Source organism: Lactuca saligna, chromosome 6, assembly GCF_052625555.1.
Source record: "Lactuca saligna cultivar CGN05327 chromosome 6, ASM5262555v1, whole genome shotgun sequence".
NCBI classification, from domain to species: domain Eukaryota; kingdom Viridiplantae; phylum Streptophyta; class Magnoliopsida; order Asterales; family Asteraceae; genus Lactuca; species Lactuca saligna.
The window spans coordinates 138,053,470-138,070,505 of record NC_136422.1 but is presented as its reverse complement, the minus strand read 5'-3'; the positions used below and the strand labels follow the sequence as shown (position 1 = coordinate 138,070,505).

Sequence of the window (17,036 nt, the reverse complement as noted above, 5' to 3'; positions counted from 1 at the left end):
AAAGATGTATGCAAATGTGATCTTGTGCGGTAAAACATTTCATCCAAAACATATTGTTTGATTATTTTTTATGAAAATTTTATATAGGACATTATTTTATTTTATTTTATTATGGGAAGTGCATGCACAACTATTTTTTACCATACACTACAATTTATGTTTTATAAAGTTATACAATACAACATTTATAACACAAACTGTTGTGTATGGAGAAAATTTGTTATATACGAATCAACTTTCTTTTTTTATAGATCATTGAGTTTCATAAAAGCGTATGATACCAGTTAAAACACTCTTGATGACAAGTTGGCGTGTTCTTAATATAATTGAACTGCGATCGATGTTATTATAGCATATTATTAATCGACAACAATCCCATTGTTGTACTTGTGTGTAAGGAGAATAAATTAGCAACACTGATATGGATCATGATTAGAATTCGAAATCCACCGAGGCAATAGAATATTCAACGAATTTATGTCCTCATGCAAAAACAACAACTACCTTTAATTCTAAATAGGATGAGAATGAGATCATATAGGTAGACAGATTGAAATACAAATGAAGAAGAGGATGCCTCAAGGGAGTTTAGCCACCTTCAAAACCGAACTTGTGAGTTGTTTGAGCTTTTTGCCCCTTATGACCCCTAGCCTACTACCTACAGTCTTTCCCCTTACCCGACCCGATACCATCGCCCTTTCTTGTTAGCTGTTTTGTAGCACATTTGTTGTCCGTCGGATCATTCAACTTCAACAAGCTGTAAGCTCGAATGGTATCAAACCTAGATTAATAATTAACGAGTTTTGTGAAATAGAGTACAAATATGAATTGGGTTGTGCAATACCTTTGTGATGGGAAATGTGAGGTGGGTTTGGTATAAACTAATGCATTTCTAATGGAGTTTGATAATAAAGATGGGAGTTTCCTTCTCAACATTTCAGCAAATACATATATTTGCATTATTCGTCAATTTGTTCCCCAGTTTTTCCTCTCAAGTGTTTTGCATAAATAAACGAATACAACCTGACTTATGGGCTTGAACACAAGTTAATGGGATCATATCTTTCAAAACTAGTGTTATACCTGCCCATTGGTCGGGTTGACAGATTTTATAAAAAATGGATAGATTTTATTTTTTACCAAATGAATGTAGTTTCTTGTAACACCCTGTTTCGGTTCATTTCATAATTCGGGGTCGTGACCTGAAGATCAAGTATCATAGGGCTTCAGGTTTTGGTAACGAGAGGTTTAGACCCATTTGGATGTGGGTAATGTATATTGTGTGATCCAGTAATTCGATTTATGTGTTGGAGTCAAATGGTGAAATGGGAAGTAGTGTTTCAGAATTCTTTTATGAATTTTGGATTTTAGTTCGATGTGTTTTAAGTCAAAAGTAATTAGATAGGGTTGTAGAGATCCTCAATATATTTCCATGGACATAAAGATCGTCGAAATCGGAGTTGAAACAAAGAAGTTATGACCGTTTGATGTTTGGGTGGTTTTGGGCCAAGCTGAGTACGTTGGGCGTATAAGGAGGTGTACGTTGGGCGTACTAAGGGGATCCTGAGTACCCTGGGCGTACCAAAGTACGCTGGGTGTACGCAATCAGCATATGCGGAGGTGAGATAAACACCCGAACAAGTGATCCTACTCTAGAGTCACAACCAAATAAGGAACATTCAAGGAAGCCTAGATCAAGAGTCCTCAGTCTATCGTATATAACTATATATAATCCCTATGACATCCTTTTACTAAATGATAACCCAAACAAGTGGGACGTTATTGGTACCTTTGACCCCACGGGTATAATAAGGAAAACTCACATGAATTGAAGAACTATGAAACACTACGATACGAACCCTTTTCAGCACTGCTTGCACCCATGAATCCGCTAATCACCAAAACCACGTAAAATCTTAATCAACAGCACAAAACCCTTAAGTTTGAACCAATGTCAAACTTGATCAAAAAGTCAACAGTCAACGCCAGGTCGTGGTCCTCCTTGGCCATGCCGTGGCAAATGTTAAAACAAGGCAGTCGCGATTTTTGACTTCGCCTTACCATGGCTATCCTCGTCACGCCGTGGCCACTGGAAAATCACCAATTTCTTAATAAGAGCTTAATCCCTTCAGATCTAGGCTCATACTTCCAGATCTATGTCTCCACACCAACTTAATGGATAAAGTTTCCAACTTTATCCATTAGGACCTCACCATAGGACAAGATCTTAAACCCTAAGTCCATTAAGTCCTAAATGTCACCAAAACTTAAACATGAGGCTAACAACACTCAAGCTAAGACCTTTTTCCCACTAGCTTAGAAGTTCATGACCAAATGAGCACCACATCAAACCCTAGAGCTCCTCAAACTCCAAAAGCACTCAAGAATGGGACTAAATCATCCAAAATGAGGTCAAACATCAAACATGAAACATAAATGTCAAGATATTAACTTTATACCTCCAATAACTCAGAAATGTTAAGAAGATCTTGGATCCATGCTTGCTCATTGCTTCCTTGAACCAAAATGAACCAACTTCTTCTTCAAGTTTCACCAAATGAAGCAAACAACCTCAATATATAGTTACCAAGCTCATTTCCATGGAAGAGAGGCTATAGTTTCGAGACGAATTAATGGAGGCTGAATAAGATGACCTATAATGGTGGGTTAATATGCTTAAATATGGATGAAACCCTAAAATACGTGGGCTTGGGCCTGAATAGGAGCCACGACGTGGTCATCTATTTCTACAGCGTGGTGACCCTAAAAACATGCGTTCAAAAAATATCACACCACGTCGTGGGCATCCAAGCCCCATATCGTGGCCGAGGGTCTACTCCAAAAATCCTTATTTGATTCCTTAAGTCTTGGCTCACCTTCTTTGTTCTTTGGAAAACAAGATGTTACAAGATGATAAATGAAAATGATGATAAGATGTCATGACTTCTATAGTACAATAAGAGATGAAAACGATGATAGGATATCACGACTTCAATAATAATATTGTACTAACGATGTAGTCATCTAGGAGAGTATAGATGGTAACTACAGACTATTCTAAACATTCCAGTGGAACACAGGCAGGTTCGCAACCTATAGTTGATGAACTATGTGTTCATATGATGTGCTTTATTCCTTACTAACATGTATTGTGGAGGAGTCCCTGAAGCAGTATTGTCTACTCAATGTTCACAACGAACCGTATGATAAATCCTTAGAGATGAATATTTAAGGAAAATGGGGATAGGTGTATGGTTTGAATGTTTCATGTGAAATAAATAATTAAACAAATTAATTATATTATTATGGGTTGAAAAATTTATGTACTCATCAGACTTCCCAACATGACCCACTCAATTTCTTTGTATCACAGGTAACAGTAAAAAGGTACATGGATAGTGATGTCCGGACCGTAGAAATAGGGATGTCACACACATAGTAGGGGGAAGAGGGGAGGATGGGTGGGTGGGTATGGGAGAGGGAGAGATTGTATATAAAAAAAGTCATAAAATCCATTTAAATGGATAAATGGTAACATTTTTTTAACTTCAATGATCAATTATGTCATTAATCCTAAATGTAACTTATAAAACCTTTACATGGGCAAATCAAACAATAATCGAGACTTCAAGGTTTAATTTAACGTGAGGAGATCTTTAGTGGCTAAATCGAGCCAAAATTATGTCTTTCGTGGTCATTTAAGTCAAAACTCCCATTAAATATTAAACTATGTTTCTCCATGATATCAAGGAACCCAGAAAAATGCAAGGTACAAGTGTCATAACACGATAAATTATTTTGTTTTTGGTTTGGTTGGATGCATGTTTTTGGGGATATAAGCTTTAGATTACAATAAATATATATTATGTAAATCTATGAATCATTACTAATTTTTTGCTTCAAGTTAATTTACAAGTTATTAGATTAGTTTGTTACTTTAACTGATATGCTAATTTGTTGTTTAAACTTGGGATGATACAAATTTAGTAGACCTTAGAACTACTTTTTTCTTAAAATAAGAGAAACAAAACCCAAAAAAAAAAGCTACAAAAATCAAATCTTTATATATAAAAAAAATCATCTCTGAAACAATTTTGAACTGCAAAAATGGCTAATGCTAAAGATTAATGTACAATGGCCTGAGATTATCAATAAAAATTCTCAACAAAAAGTCAAAGTAACAATTGTTGTAATAACACAAGTCAAAACCAGAAATTTCCATCCCCAATTTGCCTTGCGTGTTTTTCGGTTATGTAAGTCACTTGAGGAGTTTGAGAACCGGTCTGAAAGAATCTTTAATGTGACAACGATAGTGAAAGAAACACTTGCAGACAACAAAGCATGTTCGGTTTTATCCAAGCTTTCTTCATCACTTAAAACCTTCTCAAGTTCTTGCCTATCAAAAAAGTGGGCAAAATTTTGCACCATTTAGCACAATCCTTTACTCTCGTTACCAGTATGGTAATGTACTTTATTTTTTACCCATAATAGTAATGTACTTATATTGTTAAAGAATGTAAATATGTTTCTATTATGGTAAAATAAATGTACGTATACTACTATTATGCTAAGGGGAGTGGGTGGTAAAAACACTCGGCATTTACTTGGCATGCCATGTAAGCACCACCCCTCAAAGGTGGCATGGCAAAATGGCAAACTCAAATGGTATGTTAGTGTCGATGAAAAAGAAAAGAGATAATGTGCATGTGAGTGTGTTTATTTCTTTTTTTTTTCTTTATTTACCAAGTTGACACGCCCCTTAAAAATATCATGTCATTTATGTTGTGTGGCGAAAATGATATGACAAAGATTTTATAGTTTCAAAGATGATGTGGGCATGACATGCTTCATTCCCTCTAGCCTTATGGATTAACAATAAAAAGGGTAAAACAAGCTGTTATTTCTTGCAAATTACCGAAGATGCAAGGCCCATTTTTGAAGGGTTTAAAAAGTCAAGCTTAAAATTGAATTTTAAAATTTTAATGATGTTCATTACCTAAGCATGATGTTTTCTTTGACTACCAATTCCAAAAGGAATGACACGGAAGCCTTCCATGATTCCAAATCCGCAATTTCTTTTTCCTGAAATCGTTAACCATGGTCCGTAAATCACAAAGATTTGATAACCAGTTTAACGTAGATCAGTTTCAGTTGATTTTTTCGGTTGGTCTTTAAAGACCAACTAAAACTAAACCCGTGTTAAATTAACACGTTCAAGAAGATAACCAACTGAAACTGAACTACACTGTCTTAAGTGGGATGTACCCGAGACAGTTTAATTTGATCTACAGTTAGTTAGAGAAACAACTAACTAGAATTTCCTTCCATGGAAAAAGATTCTCAATTTCCGATCTTGTTTCCTCCACAAGCCCTGAATATTTCGCGATTTCTTTCTCAAGCTGCGGAACAACATCACCATGTCTCATGTTCACCCCATTAATCTCCTCCTCCAGCAACAAAAAATTATTCTCCAACAATCGAACTTTTTGCATCAAAATCTTGAGAACCGCATCACCATGAATCCGCCCATTACCTTTAGCCACAGTTTCAGGAACTTTCAGTCCATCATCAACCCCTTCGATAATATTCTTCAGTTCACCATCGGTTTTCAGATTAGGGTTTGATAACTTTCTCTCTGTCGATTCCGGTGACGCCATGATCAGATCTTCAAGCATTTTTTCAATCGCATCGACTCCAAATGCTTGAAAAACACTAAGCGTGCAGTAAAATTCCGACCCGTAATGAGTAATCAATCGCAACATTACATATCTCGCCCATTTGGGTTCAGGTAATTTAAAGTATTGTTTATGTTTCACGTTTTCCGCCTTAAAAGTTCCGAGCTCATACCACGATTCGGCCGGAAAAACCAAACTTCCCGCCAATTCAAATTTCTTAAAATTCGAAGAATGGTGTTCAAAATTCGCGATCGTAATTGCGTCAATTAAAGTCTCCTCTGCAAGCTCGATGACGACGAATTTCTCAGGAACAGAACACGGGTTTCTCAAATACATATCGTGATCTTCCCCCAAAATGTTGCTTGCACCTTTCGCTTCCTTATCGTGCGCCACCACCTTCGCGCCTTTTGACGCCGCCGCGTAGTTGTATTTCGTTCCATCGGGCTCCAGCCGGTGGGTGATGTTGGTCAAACCGCTTGGTGCACCGGTGACCTCTTTCAAATCACGATATGTTAGATGGGTTCGGCTTGATTTGACCTCTTCTTGTCTGTTTTCGAGATAAAGGTCTTGAATTTGTCGTTCGCAGACGAATGAGGAATAACCTAAAACTTTCCAGAATACTTCGTCTGCTGAAGTTGTTTCTTCAAGAGGGTTACCATCGGTTTCTTCCTCGTAAGACGATGAATCGTTATGAACCCTAGAGATATTGAACTCTAAAAGAACCCTATCTGTATGATTTCGACCTTGATCTTCGAGGTATGGATATGAGCTCAAGTTGGTGAAGTTCTTGCTAAAAACACCTACATTCCCTGCAAAAATGAAGAACATAAAAGGATTATTTAATGGGGTATCACAGATTCTCAAAATATTACATGAACAGACCTTAAAGATTGTAACTTTATGCAAGAATTTAACAATGGAAGTTCATAGAATCAAGAAACAAATTATGGGTAACTCGAAAACCGCATATATTTTTATAAAATATTACATGAACGTCCAACCACCCTAAAGATCATCCTCATAGATGCATCAATTCATGCAAGGTACCTCAAATTCATACGATACAAGGTACCTCAAATTCATGAAATTAAATAAATAGAATGATGGTTTCCAAAAGGGTATGAGAAATTCTCATAATATTACATAAACAAGCCCTAAAAATCATAACTTTATGCAAAGATTTAACAATAGGGATTCACAAAGCCAAGAAATAATAAATGGGTATGTAACATAATTCGAAAATAACAAATATTTTCTTATCAAAATCGATAATTTATTGGAACTGCCTGTGAGATACCTCCATTGCCGTGATTGAGGCCAAATGTAGAGAATGAAATCATAAAAGGGAGCCAAAATGTGATGAACAAAGGCAACGAGAGCTTTAAAAAACTATCTTTTTCATCTTTTTTGTTGAACAATTTGAGGTTATTAGGGTGAAATTTGACATCTGTAGATGGATCTTGGATGATGGGTTTCTTCATCTCTCATCAAAGTTGAAGATTTACGTAAGAGTGGACAGGAGAAGTTTACTCTGTTTTTCGATTCTAAAAGTAAAAGCACCCCCAAATCCTAATCATACCCCACCCCTCGGAAATATTGGCTCTGTCTAGACATGCACGATCGGTTTTGAACCCGATATCAGTTCTTGACCCGACTCGGGAAAAAAAACTCGGTCTTTTAAGGCCCGCTTGAGTTAGTGGTATACAATATGAATATAATAAGCACTATAATTCACGTATGTTAATCCGAATAAGGCAAACTGTTTATTGCAATTTAAATCGCAATAATCAAATAATCAATTTCATAATACATATCCATAAGATATTAAGAAATGTAAAGATAAACAATTCTAACCATTATACTTTCAACTCCAACTCAATAGCATACTACATGTTCAAATACAAGTATGCAACACAAATGGAAGATAGGTAATTACTAGTATTATTTTGAGGTGGATGTACTTTTTTTTTTTTTTTTTTTTTTTTTTTTTTTTTTTTTTTTTTGAAATCTCCAAAAAAATCTTAAAATTTTAGTTTAATTTATGAAAAAATCCCGAACTAATTTTTGTTTACAGAAAAGCACATAATACCGACTAAAACTTCGAAAAAACCCGTTTTTGCCGGTTCCGTAGATTTAACCGGTATTCTGTCATTTTTCGTTAATTTGCTCAAAATATTACAACTTTTTTGAAAATTACCCGATAACCAAAATATTGAGACTTTTTTGAAAATTACTATAGAATTAATGGATATTATTATTAACAAATCATTTATAAACACAATTTGTTTATTATAAACAAAGGAAATGCATTTTTTATTATTATTAACAAATGAATGGTCGATTATGTATTTCTCTACTGTTTGTTGACTATTTCAAAGTCTCTATGTTCTTCCTATATATCGTTGTAGGTGTCATAGTGAGAAGTTCTCTGTTAGGCGTGACCAATACAAGAGTTGATAATATTTATTAATACAAAATCAATAAGTATCTACTTGCTATTAAGCATGATGTTATATGATCACGTTATTAGAAAATATCATTACACGAACATATATATCTTTCATTATGTTTTTTAACCTAATTACTACCTAACCTCCAAACATTACCTAGTAACAACCATAAAATTACACACATCTAGTGAGAGTGAAAAGTAAACTTTGAATGACAATTTAAATAGATAATAACCCTTCAATTGTTTCCATATAAATTCTCATTCACGGTTAACTTTTTATATTTTATAGATGTGTGTTAGCTGATGGTTGTTAACATGCAAGGTATAAATGTTTGTTTGTAATTAGGTTAAACAACATAAAAGAAACACCAACATTAAAGGAATGTTAACTAAGTTCATCACACCATCATACTCACAATAATGCATAGGAAGAACGTAGAGAGTTTGAGTGGTCAGAAAGCAATAGAGTACTTAGACCACCAATTTATTCGTAGAAATTAGCAACAAATATATTTCCTTTTTTATAATAAAAATATTTTTTTATGCTTGTAAATGATTTGTTAATAATAATATCCATTAATTTCATTGTAATTTTCAAAAAATTCCAAATATTTTGGTTATTATGTAATTTTTGGAAAAATCCCAAAATTTTAGACAAACTAACGAAAAATTATATAATACCGGCAAAATTTATGAAACTGGATGAAAAAGGTTTTTTCAAAGTTTTAACCGTTATTTTGTGCTTTTTTGTAAATAAAATTTACTTTGAGACTTTTTCATAACTAAAATTTTAAGATTTTTCTGAAAATTTCCTTTTTGTTTTCAACCCTTCCATTTTAGCTATTCTTTAATTTCCACCTCTTCCATCCCATAATACATGAAAGAGAGGTTCAATATCCTCCTAAATATTCACATTTATCCTCTTATTATTTACTAGATTATGACATGTATCAAAATCCAAAATGTTATAAGAAAAGAGAAGCGGTGCCTTACACATGTTACTAAATAGGTACTTCTTAAACTTCAACAAACATTATTATTCTTTGAATAACTAATTAGCAACTACAAGTTAATACTCATTTGGTCATTAACAACAACAAGTATCTTAGAACCAACATTCAAACAACAATCTAAACAAAAAGTAAAATCTGGGAAAATCTTGTGCATTTTAGAACCAACATACAAAAACAATCATTCTAACGATTCCTCCAAGATTTCAACAAAACCTTCTATACAACAACAATCTAAACCCAGAAATCCTCTCTCCCATAAAAAAATAAAAAATAAACTTTGTTGCTACAAACTTGAAGAAAAATATGAATGCAATTTTTGTATTGGGGATCCATGAACACGTGTAATCATTGACTCAAGATGCTATACTCCATTTCAAGATCTTCTCCTTTCTTTTGTTTAAAGAAGGAAAGGCTCCCTGGATCACCTTCCTCAAGTAACCGACTTGTTGGAGTATTTGGCGGGTATTCATCAAGAATTAACTCAATTTCATCCCCAGTCATATCCATTTGACAAAGAAGAACCTGAAACAATTCAACTAACAACAATCAAGTCCCTTGTTGGGCCTCAAAGTCAAAGTCAACGTCAAAGTCAAAATTACCTTTATGGTTTTGAGTAAAGCAGTATGGTGGCGCCTGAGTAAAGCAACGGTTTTTCCATACATGTTGGACATCAAATCTTCTGTTCTTTTTGCAATTTCATCATCCATTTTGAAGTTAATTGATGGCTCAATCAGATCATAATGTTCATATAAAGATTCTTCAAAGTCTAGACGTGGGCCCACAAATTTAGGCTCCCTTCTCCATGGAGGTGGCTCCCCATGTATAACCATCGGGTTCTCCATGTTCCATCTGAGAAAAAGCAAACATGTCAAAAGTCTAAAATACCCTTTAAATCTATCCGACCCAATAAAAGGGCAAACACGTAAATTTACATTGTGATGATTTTCCGGGCGAGCCACGTTGCATCTGCAAGGTACTCTACCGATGCCTTTGATGTATCCCTTCCAAAAATCACCTCCTCAGCAGCTCTCCCACCAAGTAAGACCTGTTCATGTAATCATGTAAGCATTAGTAGGGGCAAAATGGTAATTTTACATTGTGATAATTTTACCTGAAGTCTGTGAAGCAACTGTGGTCGACGTTCGAATAAATACTTTTCATCATCGAGTCGATTGAATACAACTTGTGATAGTGTCTGCATTCATTATCATTTAGTATCAATCAAGAAAAAAAAAAAAAAAAAAAAAAATCATTACTTCAATAAAAAAAATAAAAAAAATAAAAATAGAAATAGAAAGTGAAAGTAGGTTGCTATTTCTTGAACTTATTTTTTACCTGGCCACGAGGATGAATTGAGATGCGATCACAGGGCTCAACATTTGCATTCTCAAATCTCCTTAAAAGATGGGAAGTCAAAGCGGTCCCCACTTCAGTTGTGGCTCGACGGCGTTGACCTTGTTGACCCAAATCTAATGCAACTCGTTTGGGGCCCACGGTCAAACGGTCAACAGCTTCACCAACATCTGACTGAAGGATTGACTCATGTTTGTTTCTCACAGCTACAAGAGCAGCCTCTTGGAGGAGCTGAGCCAATCTTGCACCACTCCATCCTGCAAGGGTAATTTTGTAATTTACTTTTTTTTCAGATAAAAACAAAAGATTAAATCAAATATATAATTGAACCATTAAACACACAAATCTTTCTTTTTATTATCATTTCTTGAAACATGAAAATCAAATGTCCTCATACTAAAACTCATGGACATCACATTATACAATTATTTTCAACTCAAATTTTCAGTGAATTACGAAAATGGTCCCTGTGCTTTCAGATTTATACCATGTTTAGTGCAAGATTGGAACTTTTTTCAATTTTGGTCCTTATTTCAAGGTTTCATATCGATTTTGGTCCTTATTTCTAAGTTGTAGTGACCAAAACTGATATGAAAACTTGAAACAACGACTGAAACTGAAAAATGTTTCAAATTTTGGACTCAACATGGTAAAAAAGAAAGAACAAGGTTCATTTGTGTAACTTACTAAAAAGGAGGAGAGATCAAGAAAGCACATACCAGGGAGATTTTGGGCAAAAACAGATAAATCAACAGATTCTGACAACTTCACTTTGCGTGCATGCACTTGCAATATTTCCAATCGCCCTTTTGCATTAGGAGGACGAATTCTTATCTAAAAAAAGAAACAATATTTTCATAAAAACATGTCCTAAGTTGCAACATGGAGTATTTTCAAGAGGGTATTTATGTAATTATGTGAAAGAGAAAAGATCCAACCTTTCGATCAAATCTACCAGGCCTCAAAAGTGCAGGATCTAACAAATCCTTACGATTTGTAGCACCCAAAAAAATAACACCTTTTCCTGTATCAAATCCATCCAATTCTATCAACAATTGGTTCAATGTAGTTTCCCTTTCTTGTGTAGCAGCATTGTATAGATCATCTGTTTTGTCACTAAATATCCCTTGACGCCTGATTATTGCAAAAAGAAAATGTCAATCTACCGAATCTTTTTCTATAATAAATAAATAAATAGAAAAAACACAATAAGGACATGAATGAATAGTTGAATACCTTGTAGCTAATGCATCAATTTCATCAATAAATATAACAGATGGTCTGTTGACTTTTGCCCTTTTGAATAAATCCCTAATTCGAGCAGATCCAACACCAACTAACACTTCAACAAATTCTGATCCAGCCATTTGGTAAAATGGGACACCAGCTTCTCCAGCTATAGCTTTAGCCACAAGGGTCTGAATGACATTTAACATAAAGTTAATTAATCCTGTTTCTCATAAAGAGGATGAAATAGCTTATAATAACCTACCTTGCCACATCCTGGAGGACCCTCTAGTAGTACACCATGAGGTGGTTTTATCCCCATCTTGTCAAATAGTTCTGGATTCTTCAAGTATTTGACTAGCTAAAAAGTCAAACATTTTATGAGGGATAATCTAACAAATAGAACTAATTTCAGGATCGTTTGTAACTTTTAGAAGAAAAAGAAAGATTTTTACCTCTTGGAGCTCTTCGACTGCTATTTCAATACCTGCCACATCGCTAAATGTAACACCAGTTGAACCCTAAACAAATGGTTAAAAGAGAATAAGAAATGAATGACACGCATATATCAAGAATTTGATCTTTGAAATAATGTGAGTAAAACTAACATCAACTCGAGCTTGTGGTTTAGACTGTGAAAATTCAATTCCTTGCCATATGTCCTGCAAATTTGTTTTCAAGAAAACGAATTTCAAGATTATGAAGCATATGCATACACTGTAGAAAAAAGGGTATCTTAGATCCTTAATCTTACCCATTTTCTGAAATTCTTGGGCCTTCTGGAAAGAGTGAAACGAACAAGAACAACCATTAATAAACCTACCAACAATATGGGTCTAGCTATTGAAAAGGCAGATGAAAAAACCCCAAGTCGATACATTTCATTCAACTTTGAGGAAATCCCGCCATAGAAGAACATGTCTAACATCGCATCACCCACTCTTTCCAAAACACCACCAACAACTTCTATAGGAACGCTAAGCAGTGATTTTGCCATGGGCCATATGACATATGTGGTCCCTACATAAACGAAACCGGTTGCTGCGAATACAGCTGAAGCTAAAAAGCCACCAACAACAACCGCAGCTGCAGCAATTGCAGCTGTCGCTGCACCAAGTTCCACCATCACCCTGCTGGATATTGATGAGGCGACTGGATTTGGATACTGTGGGAGCTTTCCCACCCATGTCATCGTTTGTGTCTCTATCTCATATTTGGGTCCATTATACTTATTTAGAACAGTTTGTACTTGAATATCATCAAGCTTTATCGACCACTTAGTCCTCTGCAAATTCTTGTCTCCCGGAATCTCTTTCAGCTCCACGATAAGATCCTTTTGTCCATAAGAAACATCACCTTTATCTTTGAAAGTCAAAAACTTTATCGTATCGGTCTCTATATACTTCTGGAGATTGTCAAAGCTAATTTTTGGCAACAACTCGAACTCCCTATCGAATTCGGCTTCTTCAGATAATTCCTCTACGAATATCTGTTCGGGAACATAAAGTTTCCCCTTTGATTTCCTCAGAATATCATTCAAATACACATCCTGTGAATAATCCACCCTATCTCCGCTTTTGTTGTTGCTCAACCATTTCGAATTTAGACTCTTGAGAATCTCCGAAGCACTATTACTACCATGACTCTTCTTCCCCAAATTCTCTTTCTCCTTCAGTGTATACAATTTATCACCAATTTTATATCTGGGCTCTATCTGACAAGGATTTTCCTTCAGAACCCTAGTTACAAAATCATCCTGTGGTGCACTATTATCATTATTCTGACCCGAATCGGATTTTCGAAAGAATGCATGGGGAAAATGTAGTCTTTTTCTCCTGATTTCAATACGTTTCAAATCATTTCGAAGGGGGGTTTTGATAGGGAGTGAGGTATGGAGGGTAATGCTGGATTGGGAAGAAAAAGCCCCAGGTAATACAAATTTATCAGGTATCCCAATTTGTGTGGGAATCATATTGTGTGATGAACTAGGGGTTATGGAATTTCAGGGTTTTAGAGAGGCTGACATGAGAGAAATTGCATCGTGTGCGAGATGAATTCCATGGAGGATTAACGGATTGTGAAGAGACCGACTTCGAGCTCTTTGTTCTGCAACAAATTGGAAAGCATAGGTTTATCCGGATCCGAATAATTAAACGGGTCAATTAAAAAAAAAAAAAAAAAAGATCAAAAACCATAAATTCGACAACCTAACTTTGTATATCTTTTACAACTTTGATGAAATATTTTTCATATATAAAGCTTTTTAAAACATTCAGACATCTAACGGATATAGAGGCTCGGAAAAATTTATATTTGAATGAAAACATGTTCTTTGGAATATATTGAATGAAAACATGTTCTTTGGAATGGATGTGTTTGAATAATAAAAATGGCAAATTTACCTTTTTATTGTAGAAAATAAACCCTTATATTGCAAAATCAAATAATTGAAGCAATAAATCCTTATATTGCAAATCCGAAACAAATATGGGATATTTTTTCTTATATAAGATCAATCAACATCCTGTGGTGCTAAAACTTCATTGTTTGTATGAGAATTTTGGGTTATTTACGATGAAGATGGTTAGCTACTTCCATACTTCCGGTGGCAAAGGGAAGTAGAGTTAAATGTAGTATATGTCAAGGAAAATGACTTGTAAATGTAATAAAGTATTAGACTTGTAAAAAAATACTATTGAACTTATTTTTGTACATACATCACCAATCAACTATAACTTTTGTACATATATGACCATTAAACTTCACATTTGTTCAAAAAATACCATTATATTACGGGTAATAATAGATCATCAGCCACGTAGCATATCACGTGGCATGCCATGTGGCTGCTGACGTGGATTTTACTGTTCATTATGTATACATTATACCAGTAAACTATTTTTTGTACACATTATACCATTAAACTTTTTTTGTACACATTTTACCATTAAACTTTTTTTTGTACACATTTTACCATTAATGTTATATAATTTATTGAAAAAAATATCATTTCAAAAAAAATACAAATTATTACATAAAAGTAGGTTTCCCATATGGATTTTACTGATTTTCTAAATTTTAATAAACTTATTATTATAAATCATTTTTCTATCGGTAAACAACGACATAATTTCAATGGACTTTTTTAATCATCAACCATAATCAAGAAGGGGGGGGGGGGGGTATAATAAGGTAACATGTACAAAATGTTTCATGACTTTATAAGTGTGCCTCAAACGTAGTTTCCTAAGAAAATGACTTATAAGAATATGTTTATTAGACATTAGCTAAAATAATGAACAATTAAGTATTTCTTCGCCGCTCCAGATAGAAGTCTCAAGTTCAAACCTTGTGGGTTTCAATCATTGTATGATCAACTAAATTCACAATGTAGTTTTAAAAGAAAGTCCTTAGTATCATTGTAAAAAACAAACCCTTTCCCCCAAACCATACAAAATCAGGGAGTCACAATAGGTGATGAAAAACCCATTTTATGTAAAATATGTATTTTTTGAAATAATATTTTTTGAATAAATTATATAAGATTAATGGTAAAATGTGTACAAAAAGTTTAATGGTAAAAAAAAAAAAAAAAAAAAAAAAAAACTTTAATGGTATAATATGTAAAAAAAATAGTTTCTTGGGTTCTTCATCTGAACACACACACACACATTGATCTGAAGACGAAACGACGGAGGACAAAACCCAGAATCAAAATCAGCTTCTCTACCTCATCTCTCCGACGATAGTCTTCATTCGTGAGCTCATATCTTCGATCTCCTCCTCAGACAAGAAGGGATCTACGCCAGTGAAGGCTGAAAACCTTCTTCAGATATGTCGATCTGAAACCCTTCCTCCTCTTCATACCTAGTCATCTATATTTCTTTCATCTTTTTATTCCTGTAAACAACAATGGAAGCATAAATCCAATTACACAGAAGATGACATGATTTACTATGGATAAAACCTAGACCACCATACACCCCTCCCCCTTTATGTCTTCTTGCATTCCACTGATCACCTCCCACTTCTAGTACAACTACCTGAGGCAACGAAAAAAACCCGATTCACATAATCCATATTCATTCCAATAATAAATAGATTTATGTAATTCACTCTGTATGAGGGAAAATGCTTTGAAGTTCGAAAAGGGTTGTTCTTAATAGGGGAAAATCGAAGATGGAGATGGGACTGCAACATCAGAGAGGGGAGTAAGGGAAGAGAGGGTCGTTTACCTCGATTTAGACCTGCAAGATGAGAAAGATACAAGAGGAATATATAGATTATGGTAGTGTGGGAGTGGGGTTAAACCCCTCTACGATCGTCCCTTTCTTGAATTTCTACGAGAAAGCCTTCACAAAGAAGCATCCAATACCTCCCTCATCTCTGAAATCGTCTCTAGATTAAAATCAATTTCCAGATGAAGACGGAGGATGAACACCCAAGAACCGATTTTCATAAATTTAGAACACGCACACACAATCTTAAATTGATTTCCAAAAACATAAGCACACACGATTTCAGTTTTTTATTCGAATATAGGAATCTGATTCTTAAGTTACCCTTGAAAAAAAATGCACATATGATTTCCACTGAGTTATGATTTAGAAAAACCCAATTAAAAATGAGATTGGAAAGATACCCAGATGATATATTTTCTTCAAAAGGAAAGAGAGAGAGAGATTTGGCTTTTTTAATTTTTAAAATTTTTTCTTTTAATCAGAAAATTATTTAAATAAATAAATAGCTACAAATGAAAAAAGCAAGGGCAAAGCTGTCTTTATAAAAAGTTCAAAGCAAATTGGACCAAACTCACAACAAAATGAAATTTTTTGACCTTTGGTGCTAGTCCAAACTTTTTTGGACCAAAGTACCATTTGTGCAGTTTTGTCTTTCTATATTGAATAATGATAATTTCTTGATGAAATATCATTATTTTTTGTTAAAATATCTTCTTTTTTTTTGTTAAAATATGATTATTTCAGTTTATAAAATTAGTTTATTTTAATTTTTTAATATCTGCAACAGCATGCAGATGTTAAAAAAACAAACACGCTTCTTATTACAGTTTGCAGTCGTTTGGTCTACCTCTTCTACTGCAGAGGGTTGTAGAGGTGATCTGTAGACTTCATGAATTTTTGCTTTAAAAACAAACAACACCTTAGTAGTATTTACTCTAAGATTCATGTATACATCAAACTTATATTTATCACTTAACAACTAAATCGAGCTCTTTTATAACATTAAACATTTGAAATCTTATTTTATCACCTAGATATGACATATGTTTCTTATGCCATTAAAATCATAATATAA

At 34.2% G+C, this 17,036-nt stretch overlaps 2 protein-coding genes across 2 annotated transcripts; both read right to left on the bottom strand.

Moving 5' to 3' along the window:
• Positions 1 to 4,045: 4,045 nt before the first annotated feature.
• On the bottom strand, positions 4,046 to 7,248 carry LOC145003389 (SUN domain-containing protein 5-like). The gene is made up of 4 exons (XM_078962517.1): positions 6,973 to 7,248; positions 5,313 to 6,484; positions 4,997 to 5,082; positions 4,046 to 4,396 (listed from the first exon to the last, which is right to left on the bottom strand). Exons 1-4 carry the CDS (start codon positions 7,154 to 7,156, stop codon positions 4,162 to 4,164), a joined length of 1,677 nt encoding a protein of 558 aa, XP_078818643.1. The 5' UTR covers positions 7,157 to 7,248; the 3' UTR covers positions 4,046 to 4,161.
• Positions 7,249 to 9,258: 2,010 nt separating this feature from the next.
• FTSHI1 (FtsH extracellular protease family) lies at positions 9,259 to 13,854 on the bottom strand. Its single transcript, XM_078959407.1, has 12 exons — positions 12,475 to 13,854; positions 12,329 to 12,382; positions 12,176 to 12,241; positions 11,986 to 12,081; positions 11,730 to 11,911; positions 11,432 to 11,627; positions 11,213 to 11,327; positions 10,476 to 10,750; positions 10,252 to 10,335; positions 10,073 to 10,185; positions 9,740 to 9,989; positions 9,259 to 9,662 (listed from the first exon to the last, which is right to left on the bottom strand). The coding sequence occupies exons 1-12, from the start codon at positions 13,690 to 13,692 to the stop codon at positions 9,486 to 9,488; spliced, it is 2,826 nt and encodes a 941-aa protein (XP_078815533.1). The 5' UTR covers positions 13,693 to 13,854; the 3' UTR covers positions 9,259 to 9,485.
• Positions 13,855 to 17,036: the final 3,182 nt, after the last annotated feature.